Here is a 25,124-nt window from a genome sequence, read left to right on the forward strand (position 1 = left end):
AGACTGCCTCCTGACAGAAAGCAGATCACAGGCTCATCTATTTATCCTGCTGCTCTTGAGGGTCATAGGCCGGTACTGCCTGCTGTTTGACATCTGTAAACATTTGCATTACATATTCTGTCTGGTTTTCTATTTGTTTACAGCAGGACGGAAAATCTGGTATCAATGGCCTGGACAAAATAATTATTTATTTCACAAAAGCTTTCCAACGTGAACACCTTAGTATCTAGGTAATTACTCACTCACTCGGCAAACGTTGGCAACTTGCTAAATCATTATGGACACTGCAACGCAACCCTTGTTTTCAAGGATTATACGACCTAGTAACAGAAATAAATACCACTAACACAAATGAACATGATATACAAAAATAGTATATGGTAGAATGCTATAAGTGCCTTAAGAGTGATTACAAACAAAAGTCTGCAATTGTTTAAAAGAGACAGAGGGCCAGGCATGGTGGCTCATGCCTGTAATTCCAGCACTTTGGAAGGCTGGGGAGGGTGGATCATTTGAGGTCAGGAGTTCGAGACCAACCTGGCCAACATGGTGAAACCCCATCTCTACTAAAAATACAAAAATTAGCTGGGTGCGGTGGAACACGCCTGTAATCCCAGCCACTCAGGAGGCTGAGAAACAAGAATCACTTGAACCCAGAAGGTAGAGGTTGCAGTGAGCTGAGATCATGCTGCTGCACTCCAGCCTGGGCGACAGAGACTGTGTCTGAAAAAAAAAAAAAAAGACAGAGATCAATCACTTCTGGCTGGGTTGATCCGGGAAGACTGTCATGGAGAACGTGGCATTTGCACGGGGCAGAAGACAACTTGGGAGGAGGCTGTCCCTGGGCCTGTCTACCTGCCCCACGGTCCTGCAGAAGGCCCTGACCTAGCAAGCAGGTTTTGAATTATAGGACCCCAACAACTTTATTTGTTTTTGTTTAAAAGTTAGTATTATGTTAAGTGAAAGTCAGTCACACAAAGTCATGTCTTGTATGATTTCATTTCTATGAAATGTTCAGAATTGGCAAATTAATAGAGACATAAAATAGATCAGTGGTTACCAGGGGCTGAGTTGGAGGAAGTGGGCAGCAGGGTAATGTAGGGAGTGATTCCCAACAGGTTTGACACTTCCTTTTTTTTTTTTTTTTGAGATGGAGTCTCACTCTCTTTGTCACCCAGGCTGGAGTGCAGAGGCATGATATCGGCTCACTGCAACCTCTGCCTCCCAGGTTCAAGCGATTCTCCTGCCTCAGCCTCCCAAGTAGCTGGGATTACAAGTGCACATGACCACACCTGGCTAATTTTTTTGTATTTTTAGTATAGATGGAGTTTCACCATGTTGGTCAGGCTGGTCTCAAATGCCTGATTTCAAATGATCCGCCCACCTCAGCCTCCCAAAGTGCTCGGATTACAGATGTGAGCTACCATGCCCAGCTGACATTTCTTGATTTAACAGAAGTGCTCTAAAATTGATTGTGGTGAGGGTTGCATGATTCTGTGACTACAATAAAAACCACTAAATGGTACACTTTTAAAATGGGTATGATTTGGATGCTACGTCAATTATATCTCAAAGCTGTTATTAAAAAAAAAAAAAAAGTGAAATGTAAGCCCTCCTTCAAAAAGCAACTCAGAAGCCCATGAGGCCTGAACTCCCAGGAGCTGCGGGAGAACACCGTGTGCCTCCCCGCCCTCTACCCCTGCAAGAGCCCAGCCAGTAGTGCCTCCCTCTCCTGTATCCACAGTGTTGCTCACATCCTCATAGCCCCGAGCTCTGTAAGAGTAAGGACCTGAGCATTGGTTCATCTGGCACTCCTCCCAGCATCTCATGCAGTGACCTGCTCAGCGAGAGTGTGTGGAGTTGGACTCTGCAACTATCCTTAGAACTGAAAACTCTCCTTTCCTTTCCAAGTTCATGCACTGACAACAGCTGCAACTTCCAGGAACGTGACTGAGAAGGGAGCAGCCGACACAGACTTTCATTCTTTTACTTTTGTTATTTTTTTTTTTTTTTAATTTTCGAGACAGGGTCTTGCTCTGTCACCCAGGCTAGAGTGCAGTGGCGGCGTGATCTCAGCTCACTGCACCCTCGACCTCCCATGCTCAAGAGATCCTCTTTTCTCAGCCTCCTGAGTGGCTACAGGCATGCGCCACCACACTCAGCCAAGTTTTAAAAATCTTTTATTTGTAGAGACTAGGTCTCGCTATGTCGCGCAGGCTGGTCTCAAACTCCAGAGCTCAAGCAATTCTCCAGACTTAGCCTCTGAAAGTGCTAGGATTACAGGCACGAGCCACCTCATCCAGCCTCTTTTACTTTGTACGCTTCTGTATTGTCTCAATGTTTTAGTCTTTATTGCCTTTATTATGGGGAAGAAGGGAGGGAAGAAGGCAAAAAACAGAATGGTTCTTAGAAACATTGTGCCTTGGACACAGCTTTTCTTACATCAAATTATAATAAATAAGAACCTCTCAAGATCGGAAATCAATTCAACAGTAAAGGCTAAAAAATCCAAAAAGCTGATTTTCACAATTGGAAACATTACCTCTTCCTTGGACAAATGCCTGAATTTTGTCTGATATCGACTGAGTTCTACATTCAAACGATGGACAGTCATTTTCAATCCATCATTTTCATCCACCAGTTCTTGAGCTTGTTTTCGCAGATAAAGTAATTCAGGTGCAGCAACTAGGGGAAAAAATTTAATATTATACTATAAGAAATAATGTCAGATTTATCCAGATTTTATTTAAATTGCAAATCATTTGCTTTTCCTCCCTCTTTCACTCTCAGAGGCGATGAACTGCGTGTGTGTGTGTGTGTGTATGTTGCGTCTATGTGTGTGTGTGAATAAAAGTTACAACATTTTTAAACACTGAATAGTTAACATTATATTGGAAGTTTGTGGAAGTCTTTGCATGTACAATAAAGTAAAATAAAAGTTTCAAGTTGGAAAGGAATAGTCATGTTTCAGATGACATAAAAATATGTGCTTTGAAAAATCATATAGAATACATGGAAAATGTATTACAGCTAATAACCTTCCCACATAATAGCAATGTCCTATTAGAAAACAAAACAGAAAATAGATCCCACAAGGTAACAGCACAAATAATATACAGTGTCTAAAAATAAATGTGCCTAAGATAAGAATTATGCAGGGTCTATATGAAAAAAACTGATACCACCTTACTTAAAGCTATATTATTAGTTTTATATAAATAGAAAAAGGTATAGAGAAAATATTGGTGAATATTTTTATAACTTTAGAGTTAAAAATGACTTAATGCCAAGGGTATAAGTCATAAAAGAAAAACATTTTATAGATTTAGCCCAATTATCAACAAACTAAGAAAATATTACACCTATGACAAAGGGATAAAATCTTTCATATGTAAGGAGTTCCTGCAAATCAATAAAAAGAAGTCAAGTGTCTCAATGTAAAGTGGGCAACTTGGCCATGCATAGTGGCTCATACCTATAATCCCAGCCCTTTGAGCAGCTAAGGAGGAAAAATCCTTGAGGTCAGGAGTTTGAGACCAGCCTGGGCAACACAACGAGGCCTCCTTGCTATTAAAAAAAAAAAGCTTAGCCAGGCATGATGGCGTTCACCATCAGGAGGCTGAGGTGGGAGGATCACTTGAGCCCAGGAGTTCAAGGTTATAGTGAGCTCTGATCACTCCACTGTAGTCCAACCTGGGTGAAAAGAGTGGGATGCTGTCTCTAAAAAATAAATAAATAAAGTGGATAGCTTTATGAAAGAAAAAGAAAATGACGTGCAAAGATATGAAAAAATATTCAGGTTCATCAATAATAAAAGAAATACAAATTAAATACTATTTCTTTTTTTAACCTATCAAATTAGCAAGGAAAATATAATCATTGATAAGTTTATGGTAAAGGAGGAATTTTTATATGCTTCTCTTGCAGATAAAAACTGAAGTGAAATATATGTAAGCTAAGCATCAAGTTCCAAAAGAAGTATTGGAATTTCTTTGTTTTATTTTTGTAAATTCAGCTTCTTTCCAACCTGAGGAATTTATTTAGTGTAATAATGATATAGCAGATGAAATAAAATCTCAACAAACGTAAAGATAGTAACAAAAAAACCTGAAATATTACAGCATAAATTACCAACACAAATATCAACAAATATCATGACATAAAATATTAACTCTCAAAATAATTGAGTGAAGTCCTGCTCGTTCCTCTAATAAAGGCACTGTCCATCCCCACCTTCCTGTGACGACGCCTTCTCAGCCTCTTTGAGTTTTCTCTTCTCTTTTTCCATTCCTTTAAGTTTTAACTGTAGTTCTTTCATTGCTTGTTTCACTGTGTTTAGTTTAAGGGTAAGGCTTTGATTCGTATTGTTTAGGTGCATATTTTCTTCTTTTAATGCCTCAAACTTTTCTCTGGTTATTTCTGTATATCTTTGACGTGCTCTACCAGTTATATCTGAAAAGGTTCAGGGGAAAAGTTTTAAAATGTTAATTGATGTTGACAATGTTATATCAAAGTCACCTGACTTTGTTCCAAAAACCACATCAGGCCTGGTGCCATGTTCTTTGGTCCCTGGGAAGGGAGTGGCTTGTACAGGAAAGAGTAAGTCGCCTGGTGAGGTCACAGCAGGTGGCAGGAAGAGAAGTACTGAGGGGAGGCCAGAGAGGGAGGCCAGAGCTGCAGAAGGCCATGCCGATTACGATGTGGCGTGGTAGGTTCATCATGCAGGGCAGCAGGAGCCAGCAGGGCTTTTAGGCAGAGGTGTGAGAAGGAAGAGGCTCTGCTCTCGGGTGAATTCCTCAGGCCAGCAGGGAAGAAGGCAGGTTAGGATGAGGCCCAGCCCAACAGCAAGGGGCAGCACTAGAGTAAGGACAGAAAGAAAGTGACACGTGAGAGCAGGACTTAGGGGTTGGTAGCTGGCTGGGTGCGGGCAGTGAGAGAGAAGCAGACCCAGGATGACCGCCCAGGTCTGTGTCTGGCAGATGCTCCCCCAGATGAGGAGCACACTGTGAAGAGCAGGTGGGGACGGAAGACGAGGGGAGGCAGGCTCGGGCTGGGACACAGGCCCAGAGTCCCACGGGCAGCCTCTGCTGGGGAGACTGATGAGTCGCTGGCCTGTGGGCAGCACCTGAAGGCACCAGGGTGAGGAGAAAACAGACGTCACATAGGACCTTAAGAAGGAACAGCAAGAAAATAGGGTGGAAACCAGCGCTGCTCCACGGGGAGATATGCTCCGAGAGGTCACAGGAGGTGAGGCTCCCATGGGCCCCTGGCCAGCGTACCTCCCAGGGGAGGGAGAGGCAGAAGCAGAGTTTCCACACAGGCAAGGGCAGGATGGCTGATGGCTCCAGAGAGCCTGGCCCGACCCCTGACACACACACATCCAATCCCTAACATGCGAAAGGTGAGGCTCAGAAATGGGAAACTCCACAGCTGCACGGAAACAAGGGAACCCTGAGAAATCCCAGAGAGAAAACAGTTGAGATGAGACTGAAGATGGACGCCACAGCCTGAAATGTGCCAAGAGAGGGCAGCTAGAAAATGGGGGGTGGCTCCAGGGATATGCCTTGCCCTGGTAGGAGTGGAGACACAAAGTGGCCTAGAAAGAGCCAATGAGGTTAGGCCTGGTGGCTCACATCTGCAATCCCAGCACTTTGGGAAGCTGAGGTAGGAAGACTGCTTGAGGCCAGGAGTTCGAGACCAGCCTGAGCAACATAGCAAGACCCCCATCTCTACAAAAATCAATCAATAAATAAACTTATACTTAAAAAGCAGCAGCTTGAAACAGCTGATGAGCTGTCGAGTTAGATAACCACAGTGGGAATAGCAAGGGGTTAACCCACCTGACCCAGGCAGCAACAGCAGAAATGTGTGCCCCTCCTCAGGCAGAACACACAGGCCCTGAGGGCAGAGGGGCAGGGCAGGCCAGGAGGCCGGAGAAAGCCAGGAGGAAGAGGGGTCCCCACGGATCCCAGCTGGCCTCACATCCTGCCCATCCCCATCAGTCGCTGGAGGCAGCAGTCGATACAGCTTGGCAGCCTGCTGGCTCTCTCTCTCCAGGCAGGGTGCAGTAAACAGAGAATCCCCATGTAAGCAGCATCCCCATGCGGGCCACAGGGAATCTCAGGGACCCCAACAGGCATCAAACAGCAGAGCCAGAGAAGCATCAATGGCAAGTGAGAGAGGAGAAGGGGCTGCAACACAAACCCTAAGGCTGGATGCGCAGTTATGACTTTCAGAGAGACGTAGTCAGTGTCTTACAGAAATCATGGACGTTAACATTTGATCAACAGCATAAACTGAAAGGATGGGCTGAGCCGCAGCATACACATCACGAAGAAGGAATGCAGGGCACAGAAGTTAGAGCCCCAGCAATCGCCCAGAATACAGCACTGAAAATGCTGAGATTGAAAGGGTGCAAATAAAGTCAATCTGACACGGAGGAGACTTAAAACAGGATTTTCAGAGGAGTGACGCTGATGGCAGCAGCGGCCCATCCAGAGTGGCCGCCGCACAGACTATCTAGAGCGGGGAGGCGTGGCCCAAGCCTCTTGCTCCATGGAGCAGGCAGGAGCCCCCCCTCCCTGGATGCCACTGCAGCTGCCCAAGTCCGGCTGCAGACCCGAGAATCTGTGTTCTTGGGGGCCCAAGAAGGCCTCCCCAGCCCCCATAGGCTCGGAAGTGCCTGATTCCACTGCCTGGCTTCACCGCCCCTTCTGAGTTGGCAGGGCAGGAGCTCCCGGGGTGCTCCTACAGTCGCCCTCCCAGGTGCGGGACCTGGGTGTCTCTGCAGTCTGCACCCTCGGGGGCCTGGGAAGGCTCCCGTGTCCCCGCAGGCTCACAGGTGTTTGCTCTGGCTGCCTGGCCTCTCCCTGCTCCCGGAGCCTGCTCCAGTCTCGGAGCGGGGTTGGAGGGGTGTTGGAGCGGGGTTGAGGCCAAGCCTGGGCACTGTCACAGCCTGGCCGGGAGTGTGCACACTCAGGGCAGCACGGACACGACAGCACCCTGCCACCTCAGCCCCCTCCAGACTTTGGGCACCCATGAGCGCAAGAGGGAAAGACAAGGGGGTGGGGGTGAGGGTGGCTCTGCACTGGCCTGCAGGTGTCCCTTGGTGCGAACAGCCTGGGTGCCATGAACTGGGCAGCAGGAGGCAGACAGGCTCCTGGGCAGAAGCGGGCAGGTCCACGGTGAGTCCCCACCTTCAGGTCGGGGAGGGCCTGAAGGCTGGGGACTGGGTTGCCCATCCCATGGGACCATAGTAGGAACTTGTGGTGCCTTTTCCAGGCCCACCCATGGCCACCCATGGACCCACTGGTGCTCACTCCCTCCCTTCTGAGGCCCACAAAAGCCCTGGGCTTAGCCAGAGCAGAGCAGATGGGATGACCAGCTGCAGAGAGGAGTTACCCTCTCTGCTGATAGCTGGAGACATCAGAGGACCAGCAGCAGAGAGGAGCAACCTACTCCAGGGCCTCCTCTCTGCTAGGAGCTGGTCAGAATCACCAGCTGCAGAGAACAACCCTCTCCAGGGCTTCCTCTTTGCTGAGAGCTGCAGAGACAGTCGAACGACCTGCCTTCAGAGAGGAGCCACAGACTCCAGGGCCTCCTCTCTGCTGAGAGCTGAACGCTTGACGGGACGACCTGCCTACAAAGAGAAGCTACCCACTGCGGGTCTCCTCTGAACTGTCCTAACACTCAGTAAAGCTCCTCTTCATCTTGCTCACCCTCCACTTGTCTGCTTACCTCATTCTTCCTGGATGCAGGACAAGAACTCAGGCAAAGGCACACTGGCACCATAGACATTTCTGGCCAGAAAAGCGACACCCCAGAGATCTTGTAACAAGGTGGGACCTAATAGCAGAAATTATAACTTCCAGGCCGGGCGCGGTGGCTCAAGCCTGTAATCCCAGCACTTTGGGAGGCCGAGACGGGCGGATCATGAGGTCAGGAGATCGAGACCATCCTGGCTAACAAGGTGAAACCCCATCTCTACTAAAAATACAAAAAATTAGCCGGGCGTGGTGGCAGGCGCCTGTAGTCCCAGCTACTTGGGAGGCTGAGGCAGGAGAATGGCGTGAACCCGGGAGCTGGAGCTTGCAGTGAGCTGAGATCGCGCCACTGCACTCCAGCCTGGGCCACAGAGCCAGACTCGGTCTCAAAAAAAAAAAAAAAAAGAAATTATAACTTCCATTTTGGAAGCCACTGAAGCTCCCCAAACTGTTCAGTGGGGTGTAACCCATAAAGCATCACTGGACCTCTCCCTCTGCCTTCAGCCTCAGAGCAGAGCCCATAACTGCACCTGCCTGCCCAGCATGGATCCCAGTACATCATGGGTCCACTCCTCCCACCGGGATCCCAGCACATCCCACAGGTCCTCCTTCCACCCCCAGGATCCCATTACATCCCACAGGTCTACCTCCCTTCCCCCAGGATCCCAGCATATCCCACAGGTCCACGTCCCCCCAGGTGTAACCCCCAGCCTCCCAGGATCCAAATACATCCTGTATGGACACATGTCCACTACCCAGTGTTTGCACCCTCTCTTTTGAGGCAAGGGTGAAAGTTCAACAACTAATACAAGAAAAAGAAAACGTAATCTTTATTTTCAGATAAAATTAATCTGGATAGTCTCCAAAACAACAAGCTTTTCAATCATAATATAATTCAAAAGGCAAATACCTGGGGAGGGTGGAGGTTTCTCACGTAATGGAGGTTTTTCATCCTAGGAAAGAAAGAACGTAAGTGCAGAGCATTAGTGTTTTATAAAGTGGACACAGGCAGCTAGGTCATTAGACAGCAGGTATATAAGCATGCTTTATTTCCTTCATTTGGACTCCTGTTCTTTGTTTTAGCTTTCAAAACTTTAATATCTACTATTTCTTTTTTTCCTTTTTTAAGACAGGGTCTTACTCTGTCACCCAGGCTGGGGTGCATTGGTGTGATTGCAGCTCATTACAGCCTCCAACTCCTAGGCTCATGCAATCCTCCTACCTCAGCTTCCCAAGTAGCTGGGATTACACATGGGCCATCAGAGCTAATTTTTTTTTTTTTTTTTTTGTAGAGATGGGGTCTCATTTATGTTGCCCAGGTTGGCCTTGAGCTCTTCGGCTCAAAGGATCCTCCTACCTTGGTCTCCCAACATGCTGGGATTACACTGTTTCTTATACCTGAATCTTAGACCTTAAATGTCTTCCCCTCTGGTGCGCTCTCTGAGGCTGTAAAGGAAGTCCTTCCTGAGCTTTCTTCCTGCCTTTCTATACTGAGTTCAGTGACTGTCTTTACAGGTAGATCCCGTGAGTAGCGGGCTGTGGGCTCACGTTTAAAAGCATGTGCTAGGTAGGGCTGCGAGTGCTGAGTGGAGATGCCCTCAGAAAACTCCAGCGAGGCCTCTTCTCACTGGGATGGGCAAAAAGGACCCCACCAACTGCAGGGAAGCACATTTGCAAAATGCTGAGAAAGGAACATTAACAAGATATTGCTTCGCAACCCCAAACCCAGAGGAAAGGGAAGGCTGTGAACTTTTGTTAATTTTTGCTTACATGCTGGTGTGATATTAAGTTTCTAATTTCTGCTGACGAAGTAGACAGGGTTATAAATTAACTCTCCAGAGAAATGTTTAATTTTTAAGTTCCTATAACATCGCACAATGAAAAACTTACGTTAGAACTATTTCCATGTTTGCAAATTAGTTATTAAAATTCTCAGGCCAGGCCAGGCGCGGTGGCTCACCCCTGTAATCCCAGCACTTTAGGAGCCCGAGGCAGGTGGGATCACCTGAGGTTAGGAGTCCGAGACCAGACTGGCCAAAATGGTGAAATCCCATCTTCATTACAAATACAAAAATTGGCTGGGCGCAGTGGCTCACACCTGTAATCCCAGCACTTTGGGAGGGCGAGGCGGGTGGATCATGAGGTCAGGAGATCGAGACCATTTTGGCTAACACGGTGAAACCCCATCTCTACTAAAAATACAAAAAAAAAAAAAAAAAAATTAGCCAGGCATGGTGGTAGGCGCCTGTAGTCCCAGCTACTCAGGAGGCTGAGACAGGAAAATGGCATGAACCTGTGAGGCGGAGCTTGCAGTGAGCCAAGATCACGCCACTGCACTCCAGCCTGGGTGACAGAGCAGGACTCTATTTAAAAAAAAAAAAAATTAGCTGGGTGTGGTGGCATGCACCTGTGATCCTAGCTACTCGGGAGGCTGAGGCAGGAGAATCACTTGAATCCAGGAGGCGAAGGTTGCAGTGAGCTGAGACTGCGCCACTGCACTCCAGCCTGGGTGACAGAGCAAGACTTCATTTCAAACAAAAAAATCTCAGGCTAGGCACATCACATCATGCCTGCAATCCCAGTGCCTTTGGGAGGCCAAGGCAGGAGGATGGCTTGAGCCCAAGAGCTTGAGACCATCCTGGGCAACATAACAAAAAGCCAACTCTAAAAAAAAATTTTTTTTAATTAGCCAGGAGTGGTGGCATGTGCCTATAGTCCCAGCTACTCAGGAGACTGAGGCAAAAGGATCACTTGATCCCAGGAGACTGAGGCTACAGTAAGGTATGATCACACTACTGCACTCCAGTCCAGGTCATGGAGGGAAATCCTGTCTCAAAAAATAATTTTTACAAAAGATAAAATTGTGTATTCAATATACATCCATTTTAATTATAAAATATTTCTAACACTTTAATACATTACTTTCATCATTAAACTATGGAAAATATCAATTTCCTCATGTTTTAAAAGTATTTAAGGCCAGGCACAGTGGCTCACACCTGTAATCCCAGCACTTTGGGAGGTCAAGGTGGGCGGATCACTTGAGCTCAGGAGTTTGAGACCAGCCTGGACAACATGGGGAAACCCTGTCTTTACCAAAAATACAAAAAATTAGCTGGGTGTGGTGGCATGCGTCTGTGATCCCAGTTACTCGGGAGACTGAGGTGGGAGGACCGCTTGAGCCTGGAAGACGGAGTCCACAGTGAGCTGAGATTGCACCACTGCACTCCAGCCTGGGCGACAGTGAGAGCTCCTTCTCAAAAACAAAAAAAAAAGGAAAGAAAAAAAGCATTTAAAAGAAATATTCGACAGGAAAGAACTCTTAAGGGAAGATTTATTTTTTACCCCAAAATCACCAAAGTTGTTGAAAATTTATGATGAAAACTACATTGAGAAAATCAGTTTTTTAAAAAATGATCTTACCTTTAAATTCAGAACAGAGTATTTACCATCTGATGAAAAACAAAAGACAGAGAAACTTTTAAAGTAGATAATGAAATACGACAACTCAGAAAAGTACAATCATAGAAATTCACCTTCCACAGAGGAGCTCGACAAGGCCTGGGAGAGGGATAAAATTCATAGGGTCACAGGGCAAATGGGTCCCAGAGCCAGGCAGGGACCTGACTCTAAATTGCCATCTTTCTCCCATACCCATTCCTGAGCACATCCGCGGCTCACATGGCTGCAGAACTAAAGCCAAACTCTTCAGTGTCTCCAAGCCCTTCCCTTGCCAGGCTCCTCCTCTCCTTCCAACACCCCTTTCCACCACTTTCCACACATCTTCCCACGCCGGGCTCCTCCTCTCCTTCCAACACCCCTCCCGCCACTGTCCACACATCTTGCCGACCACACCCTGGATGGGCTACCCTCCCTAAATGCAGCATCCAACCTGTCAGAAGAATAGTTTTTCTTTGAAGCAAACTGTCTCAACGATAGAGAGGAAAATAAATCTCGCCCAGTTACTCATCTTCCATACATCTGTAATCCAGGTACCCTAGGAAGCAGGTGATCTTACACCCCAGTTTGCCTGTACACACTCATGCTGTGAAAAGTTGGACATCGAGTTGCTGTTTTTTGAGACGGAGTCTCACTCTGTCCCTCAGGTGGAGTACAGCGGTGCAATCTCGGCTCACTGCAACCTCTGCCTCCTAGGTTCAAACGATTCTCCTGCCTCGGCCTCCCAGTTAGCTGGGATTACAGGCATGGACCACGATGCCCAGCTAATTTTTGTATCTTTAGTAGAGACGGGGTTCCCCCATGTTGGCCAGGCTGGTCTTGAACTCCTGACCTCAGATGATCCACCCGCCTTGGCTTCCTTTGGATTACAGGCGTGAGCCACTGTGCCTGATCCTGAGTTGCTTTTAACTTTCTATTATTAATTTGCAGAGCAGAAATAACTGGCTGAAAATAAACTAGAAACACATGCAAAAAACAGGGGAAAGAACCCTACAGAATTCAGACAACAGAAGAAAATGCTAGAGATACATACAAGATTCTAAATCTACTTCTTGGTTGGGCGCGGTGGCTCACGCCTGTAATCCCAGCACTCTGGGAGGCTGAGGTGGGTGGATCACTTGAGGTCAGGAGTTTGAGACTAGCCTGGCCAACATGGTAAAACCCCATCTCTACTAAAAACACAAAAATTAGCTGGGTGGGGTGGTGCTTGCCTGTAATCCTAGCTACTTGGGAGGCTGAGGCAGGAGAAACTCTTGAGCTTGGGCGGCAGAGGTTACAGTGAGCCACGACTGTACCATGACACTCTAGTCTGGGCAGCAGAGCAAGACATCATCTCTAAATAAATAAACAAACAAACAAACAAACAAATCTACTTCCTGATATATTCAAAATACCAATACTTAAACAACACATCACTGAAGAGCTCATTTTTGGCCAAAGTCATCTTGATCAGCTGTTTTTTTTTTTTTTTTTGAGACGGAGTCTCGCTCTGTCGCCCAGGCTGGAGTGCAGTGGCCGCATCTCAGCTCACTGCAAGCTCCGCCTCCTGGGTCTACGCCATTCTCCTGCCTCAGCCTCCCGAGTAGCTGGGACTACAGGCGCCCGCCACCTCACCCGGCTAGTTTTTTGTATTTTTTAGTAGAGACGGGGTTTCACCGTATTAGCCAGGCTGGTCTCGATCTCCTGACCTTGTGATCCGCCCGTCTCGGCCTCCCAAAGTGCTGGGATTACAGGCTTGAGCCACCGCGCCCGGCCGATCAGCTGTTTTTAACCAAACTGCTTTCAGTCAAACATTCAGGGGCAGCCTGGACTGCTCTCCTACTTGGACACCTACTTGGACACCAGGAGTTTGAGACCAGTCTGGGCAACAGAGCAAAACCCTGTCTCTACAAAAAATACCAAATTAGCCAGGTGTGGTGGAACGCACCTGCAGTCCCAGCTACTCGGGAGGCTGAGCAGCCTGGACTGCTTTCCTACTTGGATCCTACCCTGTCCTTCTGAGTTCAGCCTGATGAACCTCCTCCCCCTACCACCTTCCCTAACTGGCAGACAACAACCTCTACTGCCCACCTTAGCACCCCACACTACGATTTGCAATCTGCACCTCCTCCTCTGCAGCTGCGATGCGAGGGGAAAGGCCTGTGGCTCTGTCATCTCTGACACATGGCCGGCACTGAACCAGTTTCCAATAAGCAAATGTTTAAAGTGATACAACAAGAAAAAAATTATATTTTTAATAACACCTTTACAATAGTCTTGATTTGGTATCCCACAATGCTACCTCAGACCTGACTGCTTTCATATTTAATGGAGTCTTCTATACTCTCCTTAAATTCTTCACAAAATAAAATTGCAGGAGCAGGGAGTTACATGAAATAGAATGGCAAAAGGTTGACAGCTGGCTGGCCACACTGGCACATGCCTGTAGCCCCAGCACTTTGGGAGGCCGAGGCAGGCAGATTGGTTGAACCCAGGAATTTGAGACCAGCCTGGGCAACAGAGCAAAACCCTGTCTCTACAAAAAATGCCAAATTAGCCAGGTGTGGTGGAACGCACCTGCAGTCCCAGCTACTCGGGAGGCTGAGGCAGGAGAATCATTCGAGCCTGGGAGGCAGAGGTTACAGTGAGCTGAGATCACACCACCACACTCCAGCCTGGGTGACAGAGAGTGACCCTGCCTCAAAAAAACAAGAAAATTGTTGACAGCTATAGAAGCGGGGAGATGCATAGATGGATAGGTGGGAGTTCATTTTACTTGTCTCTCTACTTTTGTACAATAAAAAGTTTTTCAAGGGCAATTCAATTTTCCCAAAGGAACTCATGCTATTTTATCTTAGTCATCAACTTTTCAGAAAAAGAATCCGATAAAGATTAAACCTACAATTTACAGCATCCCAAATTCACATTGGTATTTAATGTACATTTAATGTATACGCAGTTCACTCGGTTCTGTGAATCTATTGTGTCCCGTTTTCTTATTTATCATTTCTCAAACAGATTTCCAGAGTCCTCACCCTCCTCATTTCTATTACCTATAAGGGTGAAGGGGGTACACATAAAATAACAGCAAAAGGCTTCAATACTGGGCGTACTCCTACTGTGTACAAGGTGTCATGCTGGATACTATCCCAGTTTTTTTTTTTTTTATACAGGGTCTCACTCTGTCACCCAGGCTAGAGTGCAGTGGTGGAAACTGCACCACAGCCTCAACCTGTCGGGCTCAAGCAGTCTTCCTGCCTCAGCCTCCAGCTGCTGGGTGCAAACGATCTTCCTGCCTCAGCCTCCAGCTGCTGGGCTCAAGCGATCTTCCTGCCTCAGCCTCCAGCTGCTGGGCTCAAGCGATCTTCCTGCCTCAGCCTCCAGCTGCTGGGCTCAAGCGATCTTCCTGCCTCAGCCTCCAGCTGCTGGGCTCAAGTGATCTTCCTGCCTCAGCCTCCAGCTGCCGGGCTCAAGCGATCTTCCTGCCTCAGCCTCCAGAGTAGCTAGGACTACAGGTGCGTGCCATTATGCTGGCTAATTTTTAAAATTTTTGTAGAAACAGGGTCTCCCTATGTTGCCCAGGCTGGTCTCAAACTCCTGAGCTCAAGCAATCCTCCTGCTTTAGCCTCCTCAAGTGCTGGGATCACAGGCCTGAGCCACTGTGCCTGGCCCTATTCCAATCTCTATAGAAAGAAAATTCACATGACATGAACACATTCTTGCTGTCAAAAATTTTAATGATACAGATAAATCAAAATTCACCCATGAACATAATCCCTCAAAACCTTCCCCTCTCCAGAGGTAACCATGGTGATCAACTGGGTATGGTTCTTTTCAGATATACTTGAGCATATAAGGATGTAGTGGTTCATGCCTGTAATCTCAACACTGTGGGAGGCCGAGGTGGGAGGATGGTTCAAGCCCAGGAGGTAGAGGCTGTAGTGAGTTATGATCACACCACTGTACTCCAGCCTGGGTCGCAGAGCAAGATCCTGTCTCAAAAAAAAGAGTCAAAGCCCACAACTTCCCCACGTTTCACATGCCTACATATAAGAGACATTAGGCAGTGGGGAGGGAGAGTAGCGTGTACACAGGTCCAGTGGCAGGAAGGAACACCACAGAGCTGAGGAAATAAAAGACCAGCAGAGTAGCTGGAGAGCAGTCAGCAGGGGCCAGGGCTGACAGGCCATGCAGGTGGTGGGAAACCATGGAAGAGACCCAATTCAAAAGGGTCTGCGGTACGTGAGGGTGTGAGGGGATGCATGTGGGGGTCCACGGACATGCAAGGGGACACTACCAGCTTTATGCTTTGAAAAGATGGCTCTGGGCCAGATGAGGTGTCTCATGCCTGTAATCCCAGCACTTTGGGAGACCAAGGCAGGTTGAATGTTTGAGCCCAGGAGTTCAAGGACAGCCTGGGCAACATAGTGAAACCCTGTGTCTAACAAAATACAAAAATTAGCCAGGCATGATGATGCACACCTGTAATCCCAGCTATTCAGGAGGCTGAGGTGGGAGGATCAATTGAACTCAGGTTGAGGTTGCAGTGAGCCGTGATCATACCACTGTACTCCAGCCTGGGCAACAGAGTGAGACCCTGTTGAAAAAAAAAAAGACTGTTCTGGCTGAGGGGATGAATGAATGAAGTTAAACAGTTACATGGCATAGAAGCTGGGAGAGGAAACCTGGGCACAGCACACAATGAATGATATCAAACTGGGGAGCAGGCTGTGAATACTTTGAAGAGTAAAGGGCCTAGACTGAGGAGATGACAGGGTGGGGGGTGGGGCGCCCAGGAAGGCAGGAGGAAACAAGATGCCCCGAGCCCAGGGAGAAGGTATGTTAACCACGTGGTATGCTACTGAGACGTCATCAGAAGAAGCCAGAAAACCACCCGGCGCACTTAACTACATGAAGGTCTCTGGTCCAGTGGCACGATGGAGAGGGAAGCCAACCTGGAGAGGTTTGAGGAGACGTGGAGAGGGAGAAGGCCTGGAGAGGTGTACCACTTGACAAAGCGGGCTGTTGAGGAGGAGAAGGAGGAAGTACTAGCAAGAGGGGACTGTGGGATCAAAAAAGGGTCTGCAAAGAATCTAGGGAAGGGGAACAGCGTCCACGAGCATGAATTTGGCAGTTCTGACCAAGGGCACGAGGGCCTTGCCCAAAGTGTGTTTGGTCTTCTTGGCAGGGGTCTCGCTAGAGTGCAGAGCGATGCATCAGGTGATCAAAGCTTCAGGCTTTAGACACTAATTATCACTAGCACTGATGGAAGCCACTGCACTTCACATGCATCACTTCATTTATGAGAGAGACACTCTCAGATTGAGAAGACGAGGTAAGCAACTTAGCCACGCCTGGAAATGACAGTCAAAGACCAAACCACCAAAAGCCAGGGCTCCTCACGTGTTGTCCAAGGATCACCCACATCAGACTCCTCTGTGTACTTGTGAAAAGTACAGACCCTTCCAGACCAGTCTGACCAACACAGAGAAACCCCATCTCTACTAAAAATACAAAATGAGCTGGGCGTGGTGGCACATGCCTGTAATCCCAGCTACTCTGGAGGCTGAGGCAGGAGAATGGCTTGAATCCAGGAGGCGGAGGTTGTGGTGAGCCAAGATCGCACCATTGCACTCCAGCCTGGGCAACAAGAGCAAAACTCCGTTTCAAAAAAAAAAAAAAAAAAAAAGTACAGACCCTTGGGCCCAGCCCTGAGCCACTAAATTAGAGTTTGGGGTTTGGGGTTTTTCAGAAGTATGCAGGGGCTTTTAGTGCCCACCACAAACCAGGCATCACTGCAGAAGCTGCAATCCCTCCCAACCAACACCTGTGTACCAAGTGCACATTCCCAAGTATGTGGGTAGCCACTGCGTCTCATCTCCAAATCTACCTTCATGGCCGGCTCATGTTACTGCAGCATTTCCACCCAGCCAGTTGGCACCAAGGAAGGCTTCCTCTGTAGGGGGCGCTGGAGAGACACTGGAGGAGCCGGGACTTTGCTTTCCTATTCCAGCTTCCTCTGGCTCTTCCTTCCATGCATTAATTTCTTTTTTTAATTTCTGTTTTTTAGAGTCCGAGGGTCTCACTATATTACCCAGGCTGGATTCGAACTCCTGGGCTCAAGTAATCTTCCTGCCTTGGCCTCCCCAGTAGCTGAGATTACAAGTGGGATTACATGGGCAGATCCTTTCTTTTTAATTTTTTGGGTGGCCAGCAACATGCAGTACCTCCCCATGGTGGCTTCTCCTGGCCCCCTATCCCAGTGAGTTTCATTACGGCAGCCCCTCAGCAAACTTCCTGGCCACCCAGCAGGCCACAGCTACGTCCTCTCCAGGAAGGTGTGGATCTTGGTTCTGGCTGGGGCTTCTCCAGAGCTGAAGGCTGAAGGCTGGAGACTTTGCGTCAGCCCTAGGGACAGTGGCTGCCCCCTTGAGCTGCTACTCCTGAATTCTTGAGTATTGTCTTTTACTCCTTAGTAGGCAATCCTGTTATTATTATTATTTTTTTTTAGAGACAGGGTCTCACTCTGTCACCTAGGCTGGAGTGCAGTGGCACTATCACATCTCACTGCAGCCTTGACCGCCTTCCTGGGCTCACGTGATCCTCCCATCTCAACCTCCTGCATAGCTGGGATTACAGGTGTGAGCCACCACGCCCAGTCCCCAAATCTGTTATAATTAATAATTCTTTATAGTAAATTTGCCCTCTTCAAGTCACTGTGTGTGTTCTGACTCCTGATTGGACCTTGACTGATATATGCTACATCGGGCCACACAATGCAGATGTTAGACAAGGCAGGCGAGAACCAAATATGGGGACATAGGAAGACATTTGGCATGTGTTGTGAGACGAAAGAAAGGTAACAAAACAGCGTGCACATTATATACATACATGCTCTAAATTGTTAAAAATGTTATCTGTGGGGGCACAATTAAGTGTGTTTAGCCTTATGATATGGCCTGGCTGTGTCCCCACTCACCTCTCATCTTGAACTGTAGCTCCCATAATTCCCACCTATTGTGGGAGGGACCCAGTGGGAGATAACTGAATCATGGGGCGGTTTCCCCCATACTGTTCTCATGGTAGTGAATAAGTCTCACGAGATCTGATGGTTTTATAAGGGGAAACCCCTTTCTCTTGGTTCTCATTCCCTCATCTGCCGCCATGTAAGACGTGCCTTTCACCTTCTGCCATGATTGTGAGGCCTCCCCAGCCACGTGGAACTGTGAGTCCATTAAACCTCTTTTTCTTGATAAGTTACCCAGTCGCGGGTATGTCTTTATCAGCAGCGTGAAAACGGACTAATGCACTTTATATATTTATGTATTTTTTTTTACAGTAAGACAGTATTACTTTTGTAATTTAAAAACAGATGCACTTTTACTAAATCTAATACTTTAAAAATATGCCAACTGACCAACAGGTGTTTTCTGGCCCCAGGATTATGAGGCTGACGTTCTGTGTTCCCTGAGAAATGATTTACAGAAATGTTTCCCTGAGCCCGAGCAACTCTGGGGCTGCTGATAAAGCAATTATTGGTTGTCCACTCGATGCCTGGCTCTCCTTTCTCAAATGTGAACCACCTCTTAGGAAACCGAAAACTTTTCCCTACCTTTGCTATAACATGCTGAATTCTCTCATTGTGATAATCAAATAGATATATGTCCACATACTCATTCACCCAACAGATCTTTCCTGGTGGGCCACTGTGGGCCAGGTCTTTCCCCAAGCACTGGGACTAGGGAGACCCTATCCTACCCCTATCTCTATTGCTTAAGCCCAGGAGTTCAAGACCAGCCTAGCTAACATAGCAAAAAAAAAAAAAAAGCACCTTGTACTTTAAAAACAACCTAATATCCAGAAGCAATTGACTGTGGAATAACTTGTTTTCTTTTCTTTTTTTTTTTTTTTTTTTTTGAGATGGGGTTTCACTCTGTCACTCAGGCTGGAGTACAATGGCACAATCTCAGCTCACTGCAGCCCTTGCCTCCAGGACTCAAGCGATCCTCCCACCTCAGCCTCAAGAGTAGCTAGGACCACAGGCACATGCCACCATGCCTGGCTACTATTTTGTATTCTGGTAGAGATGGGATGTCCATTTTTTGTAGAGAGTGTCTCACTATGTTGCCCAACCTGGTCTCAAACTCCTAAGCTCAAGAGATCTACCTGCCTTGGCCTCGCAAAGTACTGGGATTACAGGAGTGAGCCACCACACCCAGCCTTATTTTCTTGAGACAGGGTCTCACTCTGTCACCCAGACTGGAGTGCAATGGTGCAATCACGGCTTGCTGCAGCCTTGACCTTCCGAGCTCAAGTGATCCTCCCACCTCGTCCTTCTAAGTAGGTGGGACTATAGGCGTGCACCCCCTTGCCAGGCTACTGTTTTTAGTTTTACTTTTTGTAGAGATGAGGTCTCCCTGTGTTGCCCAGGCTGCTTTCAAATTCTTGAGCTCAAGGGATCCTCCAGCCTTGGTCTCCCAAAGAGCTGGCATGAGCCACCACACCTGGACCCTCATTTTCAATAAAAAATAAACTTCAATTATATTCCTAGTTAAAATCACAGTGCTACAGCCTGAAGGGGCAATGGGTATGTTTTCCTAAAAATAAGCAATATTCATTAAGAAAAGATGTTCTTATATTTTATGAAAATTGTGGGATTTGTTTGTTTGTTTGTTTTACCTTTTTGTTGTATCCGCTGTGGTGTAGGAGGAGAGCCTGGAAACTCATCTTGATCAGAAACATTTTCATCATCTTCACTGTCCACCTCATGTAACAATGGCACCTTTTTGTTATAAAAGACAAAGGAGGAAAGAAATGAGAAATGTCCTTCTAACAAATTCCAATGTCTTCTTTCAAACCTTCCCCACTGGGAGCTCCCTCCATGGGCACTTCAGCTACTTTTCTTAGTGACACACAAAAGGGCTACATCAGGTATGGCTGGATGACACTTCCAGGCCCTCAGGAAAAGCCTGGGGGGCAAAGGCAACACCATTCAAGTTACGCCAAGGCCATTGAGAGCTCCATATCCCAGCCATGTTGCCAGGGCAGCTTCCCTTCCTCATCCCTGCCAGGGACCACCCAATACCACTCCATGCTGGCACTGACACCATGTTACTAATTTCCCCCTACGCCTTTTTGTTGAGACAGGGTCTCCCTCTGTCACCCAAGCTGCAGCACAGTGGTGTGATCACAGCTCACTGCAACCTTGACTTCCCACATGCAAGCAATCCTCCCACTTCAGCCCCCGGAGTAGCTGGGACCACAGGCATGCACCACCACACCCAGCTAATTTTTTTTTATTTTTTGTACAGACAGGGTCTCCTTTTGTTGCCCAGGCTGGTCTCAAACTCCTGGGCCCATGCGATCCTCCTGCCTCAGCCTCCCGAAGTGCAGGGATTACAGACGACAGCCACTGCACCCAGGCTGTGTTAATAATTTCTATGTGGGACAAGCAGTGCTGACCTCCCCTGGGAGGACTCTCACTGAAGCCTGCTATGTTCACCAATTATGTAAGTCCACTACAAATTTCATTTACTGAGGGACTCCCCTCTACTGTCTGAGAGTAGCTCCTACATAGGTAACCATTCATGTTAGCTATATAGGAGCTACTGAAATTTTGTTTCATCCCAACATGGCAGGGACACAGAGTTGTCCTTCAGAGAGGGCCATGGGCCAGGAATGGGACCTGCTGCTGATGAGGAGGAGACATTCCCATTGGCAGGAGCCTGGGGATAGGAACAGAGGCTGCCAAGGAGGAAGAGAAAGAACAGTGAAACAGGTTTTTCTTTTTCTTTTTTTAAGACATGGTCTCACCCTGTCACCCAGGCTGGAATGCAGTGGCGCAGTCATGGCTCGCAGCAGCCTTTACCTCCTGGGCTCAAGCAATCCTCCACCTCAGCCTCCCAAGCAGCTAGGACTACAATCGCATGCCACCATACCCAGCTAATTTTTAAATTTTTTGTAGAGATGGGGTCTCAGTATGTTGTCCAGGCTGGTCTCGAACTTCTGGCCTCAAGCGATCCTCCTGCCTCAGCCTCCCAAAGGGCTGGGATTACAGGCATGTAGTAAACTTTCCCTCTTCAAGTCACTGTGTGTGTTCTGACTCCTGATTGGACCTTGACTGATATATGCTACATCAGGCCACACAATGCAGATGTTAGACAAGGCAAGAGAGAACCAAATTTGGGGATGTAGGAAGACATTTGGCATGTGTTGTGAGACGAAAGAAAGGTAACAAAACAGCGTGCACATTATATACATACATGCTCTAAATTGTTAAAAATCTTATCTGTGGGGGCACAATTAAGTGTGTTTAGCCTTATGATATGGTCTGGCTGTGCACTCAGCCTGGACCAGGGGTTATGTGGTGAACTGTGACTGGCGCTGTCTGTTTGGCTCTCCTGATTCTTCAGTAAAATCTTGCTTTTGTGATCAGTTTGGCTTAGCTGGGCTGCACTGCAGGCAATGGAAGGGCTGTCCCTGGGGCTGACAAGGAGGTGGTGGCAGGGACCAGCAAGACGCCCATGAGAAGGGGCATTTCAGAGTAAGAGCTAAGGCTGCTAGGTCCACCTGTCTCTGTGGACATGGTTCCAAGGTGACCTGGCTCAAGAGAAGCAAACAGGTCACCCAAGCTACTCATCATTTGAAGAAAGAAAAAGTAAATGACCCTGCACTTTTTTTTTTTAATAGAGACAGGATCTCACTATGGTGTCCAGGCCAGTCTTGAACTCCTGTCCTCAAATGATCCTCCCACCTCCACCTCCCAAAGTGGTGGGATTACAGGCATGAGCCACTGCCCACGGCCGACCTCAAACTTTTTTTATCTCCCAGGAACAAACTTCCTTGTTCAACCTGTCAAAAATATATTAAGTGACTCACTACTCTCAAGGAAATGTGAAATGGATAAGATGACTTAAAAAATATTAGGGGTCAGGCGCGGTGGCTCACGGATTCCAGCACTTTGGGAGGCCGAGGTGGGTAGATGATCTGAGGTTAGGAGTTCAAGACCAGCCTGACCAACATGGAGAAACCTCGTCTCTACTAAAAGTACAAAATTAGCCGGGCGTGGTGGCGCATGCCTGTAATCCCAGCTACTCAGGAGGCTGAGGCAGGAAAACTGCTTGAACCCAGGAGGCGGAGGTTGCAGTGAGCCAAGATAGCACCATTGTACTCCAGCCTGGGCAATAAGAGGGAAACTCTGCCTCCCTCCCCCTACAAAAAAAGTGTTAAGAAGATGCCCAATATGGACAACTGTTTGGCAGTATCTACTGGTACTAAAGCTGATGGTACATATGCCCTATGACCATACACATGCCATTTCTCAGTATACACCCACCAGAAATACACAAATATGTACATCAAGGGACACATCCCCAAATGTTCACAGCAGCACTATTCCTAAGAGTCCCAAACTGGAACCAATCAAGTCTCTGTCATCAGTAAAACGAATAACTGAGTGGTACGGTTGCACAGTAAAATATACAGCAATGAGAACGAACCAGCCCCTGCTATACACAATAACTGAAGACTCCCAAACTCCAAATAATGCATACCATCCAATTAAGACCATGTAAATTTTCAGAATAGGCAAAGCTAATATCAGATTATTTTTAAAGATTAAAGCTAATCTTGGCAATGGTTAACTCTGTGGGAAGCAGTAAGTGACTAAGAAGAAGGGGGATTTCTAGGGTACAAGTAATTTTTTTTAATCTGAGTGGTGGCTACTTTTTGAAAATTTATCGAAATATACACTTATGATTTATTCACTTCTTGTGCATGTTTTATATATCAATAAGTAAGTCTACTAAAAACATACCTTCATAAAGAATTTGTGATACTTTATACAAACATACTTTAAAAGGCTTGGCTGGGCGCAATGGCTCACGCTGGTAATCCCAGCACTTTGGTAGGATCACCTGAGGTCAGGAGTTCGAGACCATGCTGGCCAACATGGTGAAACCCAGTCTCTACTAAAAATACAAAAATTTGCTGGGCTTGGTGGCGGGCACCTGTAGTTCCAGCTACTCGGGAGGCTGAGGCAGGACAATCACTTGAACCCAGGAGGCGGCGGTGAACCAAGATTGTACTACTGCATTCCAGCCTGGGTGACAGAGCAAGACTCTGTCTCAAAAGAAATAAACAACAAAAAATTATACATATGTATATATATGCGCAGTACTCTAGTTGTTTACTTAAACTTGTAGTAAAAGAATAAAAACACAAACTTCAGGATGCACTCCAAATCTAAGAAAAGATGGGTTTCCAAGGAGGGAGTGGGGTTAGAGGACAAGGCAACATCAACCCTAATGGCAGCATTTTATTGTTTATTACTTTCTACTTTTCACATTTTAAAATTTAAAACTTTTCCTACTACACATGGCTCCTAAAACCACCCTAACAGACTTGCCTAAAAAATCAAAATAACTGTCCTTCTAACTAGGAAAGAGTCTCTGTAGGTCACTGTATCTCTTTCTTCCAAGGGAAATATTGTAGCAAGCTTTCCCTCTAGAATAGCGCAGTGATATGACTCTATGTGTAACATCGGTCCAATGGTCCAAGTGTGCGGGTGAGGAGCGGTGGAACTGACTGTGAGCCCTGCAGAGCTGGACAGGCGCACCTCCCTCCTGGGGGCTCTGGGCAGTGTCTGCCTATTCCAGAGCTCCTTGCTATGAGAAACCTAATTCTATGTGTGAAAGTCTGTATATGTGGGAAAATGATGGTGAGTTCATGAAACAGCCACATAAGGATACCTCAAAATAAGCTCCTGAAGACCATTTAAAACATATTTTAGGGCCAGATGCGTTGGCTTACACATGTTCCCAACACTTTGGGAGCCCGAAGCAAGAGGATTGCTTAAGCCCAGGAATTCAAGACCAGTCTGGCTAACATAACAAGACTATAGAAAATATTTTCTATAGAAAATAAATAAATAAATAAATAAATAAATAAATAAATAAATAAAATGCCAGTTGTGGTGCCACGTGCCTATAGCCCTGGCTACTCGGGAGGCTGAGGTGGAAGGATCACTTGAGCCCAGGAGGAGGTGGCTATAATGAGCTATGATCGTGCCACTGCACTCCAGCCTGGGGACAGTGAGACCCCATCTCAATTTAAAAAAAAAAAAAAGTGTTTTAATATAGCAGAGGCTAATCAATATACATATAATCAATACTGGTGTAGCTTAATGCTGTCAGTCTATATGTTCAGACACTATGAACAACATATTATAATGATGGCAAAAAAAAGAGAAAGGGGCTGGGCACAGTGGCTCACACCTGTAATCCTAGTACTTTGAAACGCTGAGGCAGGCGGATCACTTGAGTCAGGAGTTCGAGACCAGCCTAGGCAACATGGGGAAACCCTGTCTCTACAAAAAACACAAAAAATAGCCAGGTATGGTGGTGTGTGTCTGTAGTCCCAGCTACTTGGAGGCTGAGGTGGGAGGATCGCTTGAATCCAGGAATTTGAGGCTGCAGTGAGCTATAACGGTGCCACTGCCCTCCAGCCTGGGGGACAGGGCAAGAAGACCCTGTCTCAAAAAAGAAAAAGAAAAAGAAAAGAAAGAAAGAAAGAAAAAGATAAAGGAAAAAGGGATATGTGCTGTATCTTGCCATTAAGGAAATATCATTATGTAGTTTCCAAAACCCTGGGAAGCAGTTTAAAAATAGGGATTCGCAGAGCAGCTGGCAGTGGAGAAGTACGTTTCCTTGAATCTCTCTGTGTGCAGTTCCCTGATGTGTGACAGGGCAATGAAGGGAATTCCTCACCGAGTCAGTGGGGGTCAGCTAAGATAAATGCACACAGGAGTTAGAAACAGGGAGCGCTCATAGTAAGCACTCAAAGCACGTCAGCTCCCATTGAGAGACGCATGACGATCTTGCCCGTCATGCACGAATTTAAAGAAAGGGTGCAGTGTGCAAAATG

The 25,124-nt window shown here is 47.0% G+C and overlaps 1 protein-coding gene across 13 annotated transcripts in view; it reads right to left on the reverse strand.

The window, feature by feature from the left end:
* Window positions 1-25,124, reverse strand: part of CEP89 (centrosomal protein 89) — a 106,742-nt gene that overhangs the window by 62,391 nt on the left and 19,227 nt on the right. For 12 of the 13 annotated variants that reach the window (XR_010583581.1, XR_010583580.2, XR_012427413.1 and 9 more), the window contains 5 exons: window positions 19,881-19,983; window positions 11,187-11,215; window positions 8,674-8,716; window positions 4,234-4,452; window positions 2,543-2,685 (listed from right to left, as the gene is read on the reverse strand). Coding sequence is in view for 5 of the 13 variants with exons in the window: in XM_065536367.2 (XP_065392439.1) it covers window positions 2,543-2,685; window positions 4,234-4,452; window positions 8,674-8,716; window positions 11,187-11,215; window positions 19,881-19,983 (537 nt within the window). In the remaining 8 variants the exon portion in view is untranslated. The remainder of the gene's footprint in view (window positions 1-2,542; window positions 2,686-4,233; window positions 4,453-8,673; window positions 8,717-11,186; window positions 11,216-19,880; window positions 19,984-25,124) is intronic. The other variant, XR_012427414.1, reaches the window with a different exon arrangement.

Source organism: Macaca fascicularis, chromosome 19, assembly GCF_037993035.2.
Source record: "Macaca fascicularis isolate 582-1 chromosome 19, T2T-MFA8v1.1".
NCBI classification, from domain to species: domain Eukaryota; kingdom Metazoa; phylum Chordata; class Mammalia; order Primates; family Cercopithecidae; genus Macaca; species Macaca fascicularis.